At 30.3% G+C, this 15,166-nt stretch overlaps 1 protein-coding gene across 4 annotated transcripts in view; it reads left to right on the top strand.

The window, feature by feature from the left end:
• LOC113393764 (uncharacterized) overlaps positions 1 to 15,166 on the top strand; it is a 145,828-nt gene that overhangs the window by 48,601 nt on the left and 82,061 nt on the right. For 2 of the 4 annotated variants that reach the window (XM_026630806.2, XM_026630807.2), the window contains exon 1: positions 12,545 to 12,699. The exons of the other annotated variants lie outside the window; for them this stretch is intronic. In XM_026630806.2, the coding sequence (XP_026486591.1) occupies positions 12,620 to 12,699 (80 nt within the window). In that variant the 5' untranslated portion in view covers positions 12,545 to 12,619. Of the gene's footprint in view, positions 1 to 12,544; positions 12,700 to 15,166 lie in introns of those variants that run through there. 4 annotated transcript variants of the gene reach the window in all.

Below are 15,166 nucleotides of genomic sequence, written 5' to 3'. Positions count from 1 at the left end.
GTGTTTTTGCTCCACCCATATTAAGCATACCATAGTTAGTAAAACAGAACAAAAATAATCAAACATAAAACAAAATGTTTGTAGCGATGTATTTTATATTTATATTTATATAATTGTAATATTTAATTAAATGACAACTAAATATACATATATTTACATATAATGAAATGACATTTATTATAATACTAATATTTTAAAGTACAATATGATTTAAATATTTTTTTATAATTTTTTCAACTTTATTTGCTTTCACAACGCTTAAAGAAGCACGAAATAATATCATGACCTCCACGTTTTTTTTTTATAAATGTAAATAAATATCTTAAAGAAAATGCAATGAAACATGGTAGGTATAAATTATAGAAAAACACACCGTCCAAAAGATAGTCCTGTAACATTGTACTGGACGCTGGCGCAATTATTTTACTTCATTTTATGCGATTGTCGCGGCGATCATTCCGTTCACAATATTCATTGTAACAGACGCGATGGGAGAAATCAATATTTTCCCGAAGAAAACCCATAAAATAAACTTTCTAATATCTTGTATCGCGGTCACAATACATTATGGTTAATCTTTGCTAAAGATAACCTTAGCCATATAACTAAAAACATCTTATAAAGTTGTGACACATTATAAAATGATTATCTATTTTTTAATTTATTGATAATTAATTTTATTCATTCATCTACGCCTTGTACTTTGTAATAGGTGTTAATGAATAATTGGAAAATGAATTTGCTAATGATGGCGAAGGTTAATATTTGTTATTTGTTTTTTTTTATATAGAATATGTTTCCACAAAATAAAAAATATATTGCTATATTTAAATTCGAACAATATGAGAATATATTTATCATTATGTAATTTTTACCGGCAATGCTTTGCAATTTTATTGTCTTTTAATATTTTTGCGTTAACATTTTGTCAGTAGTGTGTACAGTTTGACGTTTCTAAACGTAACGGTAACACGTTTTTAATGCGTCACATTTTCACATTTACCACAAGTATTGATTTGCATTCTTTATAATTTAATAAGTGACTTTAACAAAAAAAAAAAAAAACTACAATAACGATTCGATAAATATAAATATTTCCGATAGATATTATAGAAAACTTTTATTTCTACTCATTATTCTTAAAACCCGCACAATTCACATCTAAATAAAATACACTTTCAAACAATAATATATATGGGAGCATAAACAGACTATCACTTTTTATTGTCTATGGTACTTATTTGTAAGATCGCAGTGGTACTGCTACGTTAGAACCATAACAATTAACCGTTTTAATTGACTTCATCTAGTCTAAGTGGTCTTGTTTTCACTCTTAACAAATGTCAATTGTTTTATTCATTGTTTGCCTGTTACTAGTTTAGAATCTATAACAATGTGTTGATGTCAGTACTAAAAAATAATGTTTAAGTCGAAAGCTGATATGACTACTGCGTTAGAAATATATATATACATATGCTTAATTTGTGTATATAAACCAGACTTTTCTGAGATTATTGTATAAACTGGAAATGAGATAATCGCCTCTAGGCTATTTCAAATAACGAAAATATAATGATAAAAAATGATTGTAAAATGTGATATGAATTATTTTTTATAGTTTCTTTCGCCGATTATTCTCAGATTTATTCTGAGATTTTTTGAATATCAATAAGCAAGTGTAACGCTTCTATATGTAATAAAGACTCGTGCTCGCTAGAAAGAAAACGTAAATGGGTCAAATGAAGTTGCGCATCATATCTGTGTGCGACCCCAATTGGAGCAGCGTGGAAGGCGCTCCAAACGTCTATTTTAAGAGGAAAAAGAAGTCTTTGCCCAAAAGTGATACATTTAAAGACTGTTTTCTTTACTCTACTTTAATGATAAAAATAAAAATACTTAACTTATTTGAAAGTATATTTATTTTGTAGTCGATTAAACAGTTACTCAATCACCATAAACTTTCTCCTGTAAACTGCAGTTAGAAAAACAGTGAAAACTCATCAACACAAGGTCATTTTTCTTGACAACATTCATTGTCGTATTTGACGTAATTACTTAATGCGATAATCGAGGTTATTCAACCGTAGTTGAAAGCAAGAGAAATGCGGAGAGATTCATACCTCTGGCTGTAGCGTGCTTCTTCTAAGCACGCCGCGGAACGGCTTCCTTGTAAAACAATGTGCGTTATATAATAGTCGATAAATATTAGCTGGCATACGTTTCCACGTGACTGAGAAACGTGAATGTCAAATGTTATCAAAAAACAAAATATAAATAAAATATACTTTAGTAAAGTAGGCACTTACGCCATTATATAAGAAAATTTTAAATCTTCTGATTAGCCTTTTCATAAGCAGTATCGGATGATCAACTACATGTAACTTAGTTTATATGTCTTGTATAGTTGCACTACTAACTCAACTCATTTATAACATATTTATAATGGCCCTAATTAATGTGCGCAAAACTCCAATTAATCAATTAGAAAAAAACCACACGTGCTTACATATAAACTTAAACAAAACCTTGTAAAAAAATAACAATTATTAGAAAATGCTCAAATATTAGGAAACCATTAGGCGATCATTCATTACGATAATTACAATTCTGGGTAAAACATAAAGGTGTATTAAACAAAATTTAAATTAAATAAGGAAATAAACCGAGCCATTTAATGTAGCCAACCGCACAATATAAACTCGGCACCGACCTCATGAACTAATAACCGACAAAATATTACAAAAGTGTCACCGTCCGTCACGACATCAGTTTCCACACGGAATGTTCCCACTGTGCACTTTCGTGGCGAATTTTATTACGAAACACTTTATACCGTACACTTAGCTGACGAAAATATTTAAACTTTGCTATATATTTATCAAACATAAATAAACGTTAGTAAAAATATGTACAATAAAAGCTGACTAATTATATCTGTGACTTAGGAAGTAAAGAACTAAACGATATATTTAATAGATTTTTTTTTAAATGTGACTGTGAGGTGGATGCATAGATATGTTTCTTAATCAACGCATGGGCCGAGATGAAATAAAATATAAATGCAAATAAAATATAATATGCAAAACTTAGAACAGGCTAACCCGGATTTGAACTCGTGACTTTCCGTCCTTAAGCACGTAGAAAACACGTGATACTGAGTCATTTTATTTAATTTTGGAAATACGCAAATTAATGACCTAAAATGTCTTATGAACAGAATTAAACACAATTTATCGTTATTATTCAGTTGAAAGTTAAAACCTTTAAAATTATAAATTCAAGTATTCCATGTGACAGGCCGTGGAACATAAAAGATACGGTCAGTGAGTCGACCTTGAGCCAAATATAGTTAAGAAGGCGTATTTAGTAAGGGCATTAAGACAGTTTTGAGCTTTAATTGTTTCCAGCTAAATTAAATTAATTTTAATAATTCTTAAGCACTTTCTTAAATTGTATAACAAAATAGGTTTTAAAATCTTGCATTTATTTTATAACGGTCTAACCTAAATTCTTGTGTGACATTTTTATTTGTATGCAGAACTTTCAACAAAGAATACAATTAAAAGCGAAAAATAACAGTTGGTTGCTTTTTCGCAAAAAGAGAGCACCCGTAGAATTAAAAAAAAAAAACGTTGAAAAAAGTTTGGACTTTGTATCGATTAGATTCGCAAGTTATTCTGTTATTTGGAGATATTTTTAGGTGCAATGGCCACAATATTTGTGGACGTTTATTGGTAACATTTTTGCAAACAACATTTCACATATTTATTTATATAGCTGTGCAGCTTAATCGTCGGAATACATTTACTAATGATTTTCTTGACAGTTCTTCTGATTCGAATCTATTACCCTGAATCAAGTAATTATTATTATTTTGGAGCATTTGTAATGTTATTTTAAACGATTTAAATGATGATTAAATGCATAAAAGCAACTCTAAGAGTGATTGATTAGTACACATACATGCCTAAATTCAGACGACATTTTTTACTGGGACATTCATCATAAAATATTTAAATCTTAATAAGTAGTTTATTTGTAATAAGTACGTACTATAAACATTTTTTAAAAGCTGTCATGGATATATAACTTTATTTTTTCGAAGCTAATTTATTTTAAACTTAACATTGTATCTATACAGGTACAAACAGATATTTTGTTTTTGACCCATCTCGACCCGATTTAAATTGGTTTGTTTGTATAATAGTTATAGCGCGCCGACTTTATCGGAAGATATATCAATAAGTTGTGATGTAACTATAAATAATGTTATAATACGATTAATCAAAAGTCACCTGCGGTCATAATATGATGCAACAAACAGTAAACAAGTATAATATCTTACTGACAAGCTCATTGTTAAAACTTAGGCCGATCGACAATATAATATCATAGCAGTTGGTGACTGAACTGTAGGCATGAACAAGGTGTTACAATAAAAAAAAAAAACAAAAGAGTATCTACTAGAAATAACTTCAGAATTAAAAAGAAAACGTAAAATTCAAAATTAATTTAGTTATTTGGTACACATTGAATTTGTAATTGTATTAAGAGACCAGCTATTACCGGAAACGGGAACACAGTTACCGGAACTGAAGTTCAGTCATCGTATTCCGTGACTGTATTTCTATAGACATCGAATCTATTGTGTAGTTAGTATGAATCAGATAGTATGATATAGTTAAATCTTTGAGACTTTTTTTTTTATTTATTCAAACGGAAGTACGATACTTTCTAAACACAATCGTATTAAACAAAATAAGATGTACTCATTCAATATATAATTTGTATCGATACAATACAATGAAATTGAAACCAATTCTGTTTTATCATAGACCAGTTTACAGTTTGATAAAACGATCAATAAATCATTTTTATTTACGCGTGACGTGCGAGAGACGGGCGTCAATTCAAATAGATAACAAAACGGTATTATCTGCCTAGTTTAAAGTGATCCTTTATTAATATCGTTATACATACGATTAGTTGTGTATTTTCAATAGATCGTATAATATTGCCGTGAAATCAAGCGTGATGTTACGGTGAAAGTAGTAATCGATTTGTGTGCATACGTTTCCTATGCTGTGCATCGTTGCATAATGATTTATTGATGGTATAGTATTATATCGATAATATTTATCATACATTCGTTTTGATTAGAAACTCATTTGTACGTCCACGATTTCATTTTATATATTGCTATATATAAAATGATTCTGATTCTTTTCACTACTCTCTTGTAATGAAGATTTTATATAAGATGTTATTTTGAGATAATAATATCGAGTAATTAAGACATTATTTATTGTTGTATATAACAATTATAAAAGAATCATTCTATTCTACTTCATATATAGATAAATTTCAACGTGTGTTAATGTTTATGTTATTTGTTCCAGGTATGTATCATTTGGATTGAGATATTGAAATTCACTGGGTGACTTGTAACTCAGTTAACATAATTTAATGAGTAAGTATTAGCTTACGTTTATATTGTCTGGACGGTAACCAGCTATATGTAAGGTGGCCAGTATATGCGTTAAAAAAATATTTCAATTTGTTTATTTTTAAATAAGGCGGGCCCGTACGGTTACCTCGCATTTATAATCCGCTAAGAATGCTTACGCACATGTTCGGAATGATTTTGCAAGTAAAAATTATCGCTACCGACATCAATAAGCAAATGTCATCGTTTTTATTCATGAAATTTGTAAAGTCAGACCCTTGAAAGAGCATTGTATGTATTCGATATACAAATCCATCAATCTTATATGGAAAAGGGTCGCTTAAAATAAAAATGCCTAAGTAAACTTTGCTTTTAAAAATCGTTGAATTATACAAGAGATCTTGACTACGATTTAAATATTTGTATCATCTTATTGGGATAATGTATGTCTAAAGTACAAAAACGAAGTATCACTCCACATGTGAAGCGATAAAAATCGATTCGACTATTTTTGACTCTTCGGGCGATGTTTTATGTGTGTGTCATATCTTATACATGTATAATATATTTCAATAGAGAAATAATATACGGAACGATACACGGAATACCAACGCTTGCCGCACTATTTACTTTGTTCTGACTAGATTTGTTTTTAATTCAACATATATAATTATACTAAAGTTATACAATAAAATTAAATTATTAAATATTTGTTAGATAAATCAAATATGGAAAAATCTAAATATAATTGTTACCTAATTCTTCGTATACATCAAATGACGTGGCCTCACTGCGTCTGTGACGTGATGGGCATGAAATAGACCCATTGATTGACGATTCTGAATACTAATCAAGAGAAATTGATGTATAATATGTGTAAAATGGCATCCATAGCTAACGTTCTTTAATTCTAGAATGTTCTTTTATTAATACGTGACATTATATTATCGTATCTATCATTTATTTTATACTAGTTGTTGCCCGCGACTTCGGTATCTGTTTAGGGGTTAGTCATCAGGTATTAGGATTAAAGAGTAGCCTAGTTCTTTGGAGTTCAAGCTTGCTTTATTACGTGAAATTTGGTTCAGTGGTTTCGCCGTGAAAGAGCGACAGACAGACAAACAGAGTTACTTAGATATTAGTAATATAAGTGTAGATATTATATAATTTACTTGTAAGTTCAGCTTAGATATGTCATTAAAATCACAAGCACTGTCTCAAACTTCGCTTGTATGATATTTAGACATGTTAAAGGATATTTTTAATTTTTCATGTATAAAATTTATATCTTTTGTTTACTTACAGCCATACAAAGACACACTGTTTAACATATGAATAACTACACATTAATCTCTCTCTTTTTACAAACAGTAATTTGACATTTGAAAGAACAAGACAAGTACAATGTAATTGACCAACCGAAAAAAATTTAAACTGCGTTCATTAGTAGTAGTGGAATCAGACACACGAAAATTCTAATATTTTATAATTTCAACATTCGTATTATGCTTATGTCTAAATAAATCATTAAAATAATTTATTATAATATCGTTACGAACACATTAATTTTCATTATAATTTAGAATATTAGATGTTAATAATCGTGAACTAATTCAGTCTCGTATTATATCGACCTGATTAGTGTATTTTTAATTTAGTCGTATAATTTACTTATAATATTCGATCGATTTTGATGACGTAATAGAATATTAAATGTGTTAGTAAATGCCAAAATGAGAGTGACATATCCGTGTTATAATTAATGACTTAAACATATTATCTTTGTAATTAAGAATCGATCGAATTTTAAATTCAATCTTTTGATTATAATCTTTTGTCATTTATGTAATCATAGATACGTTCAAAATAAATTATATTTGAAATAAATGAAATTGTTGTTTAACATAAGTAAAAGATTTAAAAATAAATAAAAATGTCTGATAAACCTTATTATGCATAATACATGAATACAGAAACAAAAATATTCATCTGCATCCGCAGACGGACGTTCCACTGACTTCATTTCTTTGTATTGCTAGATCTTACAGATTGTAGGCGCGTGTTCAAGGCACGCGTCAGATACTACGCTTCTTTAGTTCTTTTATAAACACCGAAGTAAAGGTAAACCTCCACTGCATTTATCAATCCACTGCGCAACTTTAAGTTACTATACGTCTTATACGTGTGATATAAAATTTTAAATGTTAATCTTTTACTTATGCTGAAAAAATATCTTAAAAGCAACCTGTATATATCGAATTAAAATCTTTTACGTGTGTATCCACATCAAACTACTAACTTCATTCTTAAGAAGAGAGCTGGTTGCCCATCAGTATAATATATATAAGCTATTATTATTTTTTCAAATATAAAATGAAATCCACCATGTAAAATAGAAAAAACAAACTAAGAATTGACACAATTTTTACTAAATACTTTACTTAAAAAACAAAAAGCGAAATGCACCATCGCTTGAATTTTATACAACGGTTTTTAATATGGTAGTTGCTGATATATTCACTGGAGGAATATCCTCTAAGATATTTTTATCCCAATACTCACTATCGGAATGGAAGTGAATGTTAAACCCACGGACGTTTAAAAGGTTTCGAATCGTTTTTTATTTCATATTGATTTGAATGGGCGACATAATAAAGGTACGAAGTATCAACGTGCGTGTTAACAATCTAGAGTTCAGTTTTTTTGTCTATTTATTGTACAATGCATAAACTTGACTATACAATAGGTTATTTTTGTATGATTTTTAAATGCTCACATTAAAACCTTTTTTTAGATTCCATGCATTTTAAACACGATAAATAATATTTTATTTCGTCTTGTTCGTGGTGACATTAGCGCTTGTAAAATTTCCTCCGTGAAAGTGGGAATTGCGATTCAATAGAGAAATGCTATTACATTAATGGCTAGTTTCAGAAAGCTTATAAAATACTCGGTCGGTATAAAATAATAGCTATTGCTGCCAACCTTTCGATTAAACAATAAAACTAATTTACTTAACCAATACTTACGTACCATTTTTTTTAAATTGTAAAGTAGTACAAGTTTAGGCTATTTTGTTAATAAACCTCCTTGATAAAGAAACCTCAAATTTTGACAAGCACCACAGTTTTCTGGTAGAAAAGCGTGAGGAAATTCTGCCACATGTTACAAGTGAACGTTTCCTTCGGAGAAGATATCTTATCTTGTTATCTAAGAATTAAGTATGGATAAAATAAAGGATGAACACATCTTGTGTTCTTGTAACCCACCGGAAGAAGAAAATGACCTTAGATCAGAGTAAAGTAGAGTAAATAAATTCATGAATCTATTTATACGTAGTGATGAGGACATTGACGGACTGGATCTTGATACAAAATGTATAAAACGACAACAAAAGCTTTGACTGCTTCGTATAAATTACACCAGGTTCCACTTAAACGGAATCCAACATCTTTATCAATCTCTAATAGAGATTGACAGCGTTCCAGCTCAACAACGCCTCAACATTTTAAAATCCCATTAATTTGATCTAAACGATCGATTTAAACTTAATGAGTCTTAATTCAGGGTTAATTGTTCTTATCGGGGGAAAGTGGGCGGCCGATCGTATCACCGGTCACGCGAACACATTGTTATTAACGCATTTTGTTTGTCTTTATGTTTATTTATTCAGCGAGTCCACTGACTACTTCACTGCGTAATATAAGAACAATATCAGATTTAATAGATTTTTCAAATATTGTAAAATTCTTTTAAATGCTTGTTCACGTTGCATCCGAATGGGCGCTTGCGTGATTTAAAATAGAATATAACCTTTCCTAAGAACTGGGCTATCAAATACAAAATATCCGACTGGTAATTCCAAAGATTAACGAGTTAAAAAAAAGCTCCTCAGCCTAATAATATTAATATACATTTTTGAAGTAAATTATTCTGGGCTCGATGGGAGTAAAACTTCAAGGTCGAATTTGATTACAACGTTTGCACATGCAACGTGTAGTTAGTAGTAAGCGCTATTTTTATATTGAGCCTTCAAGAAATAACTCTATTAGGTGATAATATGAAAATCATTTTCAATAACATCGATTGTATTTTTTTATTTAGTTAAGCAAGCAATAATGTATTTTATCAAAGTACATATTTGGAAGATAAAGTATTCATACGTGTCAAAAAATTTACTCTAGTAAACCAGACATTATCTTGCTTGGTTAGATGTTGCGGCTATTCCTAACAAATTTTTAAACCTAACTACGACATAATGTTAGCTTCAGATATACATATATATATTTTAATTTCTTGTTTTTAAATTATAGGTTGCTTTGATACATACCGATTGGAAGCAGACCAGAGATAATTACAAGTTACTCGAACAATAGAAGCTATTGATTTTATATTGTATATTTTAAGGAAGGTCATAGAGATCAAATTTTATCTCGTCTAACAAACTTTTGGGGATCGGTGAGGTGTATAATTTAAGTCCATTAGGTCATTTGGCCTACCTAACTTCGACCTAGACAGGTAACTTTAGAGCTAATCATGAATAAATTATATGAATACGTTTTGCGGTCTTGTAACATATTTGGTACGTAAATTACTTGATTTGATGGCTATATTCAGTTGAGTTTATTTTTATATATAAAAAATAATCCCTTGGTCACGCTAAGCACCTGAGAACGACATAACCGATTTCATTCATCTTTATTTTTACGTTTTGTAATACTTTGTAGAGGGTATTTATGGAAAGAAAAATTTAAAAAATTAACTCAGAAAAACTGGAAGTTTTCAGAGAACTTAAGAGCGATTATGCCGTATTAGCAGTTTACACGGTTTTTCTTAATATTTATAGCTAAGACAAGACAACGTCTGTCGGATCAGCTAGTTTATGATAAAAATTCTTGCTCATCTGCTTACGTATATATAATGCTAATATAAAACCTGAACCCTATAATAATTGCACGATTTTCCCAGGCTAGTAATGCAATATGTCCATTGTAGAGTGCGTGTGACTAGCCACATAATGTACAGTTAATTACGTTTCTTAATCCAAAGTAATAAGAGTCATTATTCCGTAATATCACATCTCATCAAGCTTGGCATAAACATGAATACTTCTAGCAATATCTAACATACCGAGCTCCCGACATAAATAACTCTATGTTCACTCATCACCATTAGTCAACTCTATCAAAGTCCCTCGATACTTGAAAAGTTTTTCCACGTTACTCAAAGACATGTCATATATAATTGTAATTTATAAATATCCAATTATATTATGACAACACAAACATTCTTTCTTCTAGGATTTCACTGACTAATATAAAGATCTCATTAATCAATTGTTGATTTGCTGTATGGACTGACTTAGTCTTTCACTCATTAAATTTTCAAAACAGTCTTATACGGCGTATTGTTGTCATATCGCATATCGATATCTGAAATATCATTATTCAGTGAATAGCTTCACTGACAACAAATAATTATTAAATGAAACTTGAGATCAAAGATATGGCAGGGGATCATGATAGAGCGAGACCACACAATTTAGACTAAGCAGTATTTAGACAGTAACGCACTCTTCGCACTCGAGTATTAAAATTTTGACAACTCATTATAATGATTCATTGAAACGTATCATTCATTTGAATATATTCAAGACCGTCTGTGTTTAGCTTATATTAATTAACATTTCTCTAAGATATATACATTTAATGTTCATGTTAATTTTTTCAAATTATTTATCGAATTAAAACCTTTCCATACTCAAGTGTCACAGAGAGGAATGCATAAAAATCATGCATATATTTTAGTATTTATAACTCGTTACAAATTAAATGCATTGCCAAGCGATCACAAACAGTTAGTTCTGCAGGACAGGCGCGAAATGTAGCCTATACATTAATTTATATTCAAGAGACGTGCGTTAACGGTATCATACTCAAACTTTAGATCGGCTAAGCGTTATTGTACTTGATTATATAATTTCAATACGAACATACTAGAATACTTTGCTTGAAATCGAATAGTATCGGTAAGATATATGATTAGCATACAAATATAATGATGTGGATAATTAGTATATGTCTCTATTGTAGTTAGTAAATTGATAAAGGAATGTTGGCCAGATGGCTAATGGGCAGTGCTGACTCCACTGTCATTGTCATTCACGCTGTTAGAAATTTTAACCATTTCTTCCATCGCAAATGCGCCACCAACCTTGAAGCTAAGATGTTATGTCCCTTGTGCCTGGCTACCCACACATACCGGAATCAGGGCCCCGGTGCATTGGAAAAGAATCAGGCCTTCACCTCTTTAACTTATATTGCCCTTCAAAATTATAGATAGGAAAAAAAAATTCTCGTGAACAGTTTCGAGGTTTTCTAAGCCAAGTTTTCTAAGCTTAGGTTAGATGGCCCCCTGAGCTCTGGGGCCATTGTGCACTGCACCACCTGGCCCTATGATAGCTACGTCACTGACCGGAATACAACATACTAAGTGTTGCTGTTTGGCAGCAGAATATATGATGTGTGGGTGATACCTATCTAGACGGGATTACACCAAACCCTACCACAAAGGAAGAATGAAAATGATGGAACAATATTTTAAAATAAAACTTTTTTTAAATTAAATATATCATATTATTAAGTTTTAAAGAGGACACCTAAGTCTACATAAATATTGCTTAAAATGTATTATTACTCTATGAATATATTACACGAACAAATATATTTCGAATCAATATAACAGACTTTTAAAAAAACTTAATCACGTAAACCAATTAAGGGTGCCATTTTAACGATATTTCATTTAAATACTGTACACCGTTTCGAATTCGTTTGATTATATCACACTTTTTCACTTTTATGATTATCCACTCGTCTAATAAAATTACTATGACCATTCACAATTACAACAGTTTGTTTCAACAATGCAGGCTTGAATGCACCTTTCTCTTTCCCTCGTATGAGTTTATTTGTCGGCTAGAGCGGGATTTCCCAACCGTCTAACAATGTACTTGCCACTAATGACTGGATCTAAGGCTATAACTTGAAATTTTTATGTTAATAAGATTGCGATGTGTTGTTCTAATTATTTCATTAGTAAAGAGTGGTCGCGGATTGTGGGTGGTCGTGTGTGGTGTTTTGTTGTTTTGTTGTAACTGTTGTTGTTGTAAAGATGGATTTACGCAACCATAAGTTGTTCAGGCTCAGGACCAAGACGAACTTATCGAGGTCTTCGTCGATATCTACGCCGAGGTATGTGGATTCGAAGTGAAAGGTCTTTTTGCGACTGCGTTTACGCTTCGTGTATTTTATATAAGCCTTATAGTATATTTGTTGTCGACTATTCTAACTACTTACTTACGCTTTTATTCACAAAAGTAATTAATTCGTATTAATAACTGTACACAAATAAATGATGTGTATTGAAATTGTAATAAAATTAACATTTACATTTATGTATTTATATACTACACAGACATAACATTTTATAATGAGAAAGCGATATACGAACATTTCTGTTTAACCTGTAGTGAAGTATCTTAATAGTTTCAAGTAAATTATATTTACAAGTCAAATTTAAAATATAAGAAATATATTTTATTAATAACTAAATTTGTGATCGATCAATTTATAATAATTTATAATAACAATTTATCTTATTTATAAACGGCGTATTTGCTATACACCGCCCATAACATTGAACATGAGAATCGAATTGTTATTGTTCGAGGTGAAAACGTATCTATGAAGGTAGAGTATAATGTATACGGATTATTCAATCATTGTAGGGCCCATTGTAGGGTACGAATACAATTCATAAGTCGCAGGGTTTGATTCCAGTACAATAAAATAAAATAGGAATTTGTTTCATTACTCAGGAAATGCGTAAAGTTGAACATTTGTCTTTAATTGTAGAGACTGAATCTGAGCATCAAAGAAACATCTTGAACAGTGGCATATCCTTGAAATTGTTGAAGAGAATACCTTGGTTCCTTAGAAACACGAATGTCTTTCGAAATTGCAGCGTACGATAATCGTATCCAAAAGTATAGCAATTTAGTAACAGGTACTCAATATATTAATATATTCGTAAATAACATAATCCGCGTAAGTTTTCATTGTCCTCGAGAGTCATATATCTTCGAAGTGTCCATGTCTGTCCGTCGAGTCTAAAAATAAATACTCATTTCTCGTAGAAAGATATATTGATGTCAATTGACGTCGTTCGGTTATTTATTTGCTAAAAACATTAAATAAATGTTTATATATTTTTACGATTGATCAATGTTCCTTTATGTTAACAAGTAGCTTAACTGATCTTCGTTTGGTACTAAGATTTTTAATTCGAAATGTTTTCCCCGAGACTTCCGATTTGAATTATGTATAAAGAAAAACAGCAAAAAAATTTAGACAAAGTAATTTAGTTTTCAATAAAGTCACATTATTAATTTAATTACTTACCAACTTACAAAACGAGAGGGCAGTTTCATGACATAGCTATCTACATGTTTGATCTCCATTGTTGACTAGTGTTATCAAGATCGTCACAACGCGACTAACAAATCGACGCGACCATTTAACGCTTTACCGTTTTGACATTATTCATAAGTAGTAGCTCGGTGATGCCCCACTGCTTAGCTAATAAATCCTCTTCTTTTGAGGAGATATTTAGGAACTTATTCCATGATACTAATGGTAGGGTTCTGTGCGACCCTGTGGGATAAGTAACACCCACTCATCAGATATTACTACTAACTACCGCCAAACAGAAATACTTAGTATTTTTGTGTTCCGGCTTGAGTGAGTTAGTGTAATTACAGGCACAAGAACTCGTAACGACTCAGCTCTCAATGCCGATATAAGGAAAGTTTTGTTTTTCTTATAGCCCTTATGTCTATGGGCTGTGGTGATCCATACTATGAATTGCGAAATTGTATCATTAACGCGTAATTTGATATTAATTATAGTTCTTATTAATGTATGAAAAGTACATTATTTAAAATTTAAAAGTGCACGTGTTTTTACAATAATAAACAATAATATGGTAAATATCATTTGCATGAATAATTTAAACATTTTTCTTTACGTAACTGATGACTGAAGGTAATAAGGTTGTGAATGACGTAGCTGAGTAATTGTAATATTAATTAAACATAAATATGACTACAGCATCCTTGATATATTTAAACAACAAAACCTATTTTAGAAGTTCTTATAATGTTACCAGTTAAATAATATATATGTTTAATAAATGGTAGTTAAATTTGGAGTTCGCGTTCTTGAAGACGTTTTTGTAAATATCTCTTACTCGTATGAAATTTATTTTAATATTCTTAATAGTTTCCAACTATAAGTTATGATTTTATACTTGAAGAACCACATCCAATTGTATTTCTCGTTATAACTCCATTATTAGGATTTTTACTAAGCGATTACATAAATTAATATCTTTTTTTTGACAATTGTCAGCTATGCACGTGTTATGTATATCATTCTGCGTAACATTGTTTTATTTTGGCTATTCTTTTTTTATAATTTGCATTAAGGTCAGTATTTTCAAGTTATTCTGTCTCTCTCTTTTTTTAAATGAATATTAAGTCCGTTATAAGAAACAAAAAAAAAAAAAATTTTGAACTAACCTCACATACATACAAAAGAATAATAAACGGTAAACGTGCTACACTTAACACAAATTAAATTAAATAAGAAATAATTAATT

Source organism: Vanessa tameamea, chromosome 2, assembly GCF_037043105.1.
Source record: "Vanessa tameamea isolate UH-Manoa-2023 chromosome 2, ilVanTame1 primary haplotype, whole genome shotgun sequence".
Lineage (NCBI taxonomy): Eukaryota > Metazoa > Arthropoda > Insecta > Lepidoptera > Nymphalidae > Vanessa > Vanessa tameamea.
This window is presented reverse-complemented; position numbering and strand designations above follow the sequence as displayed.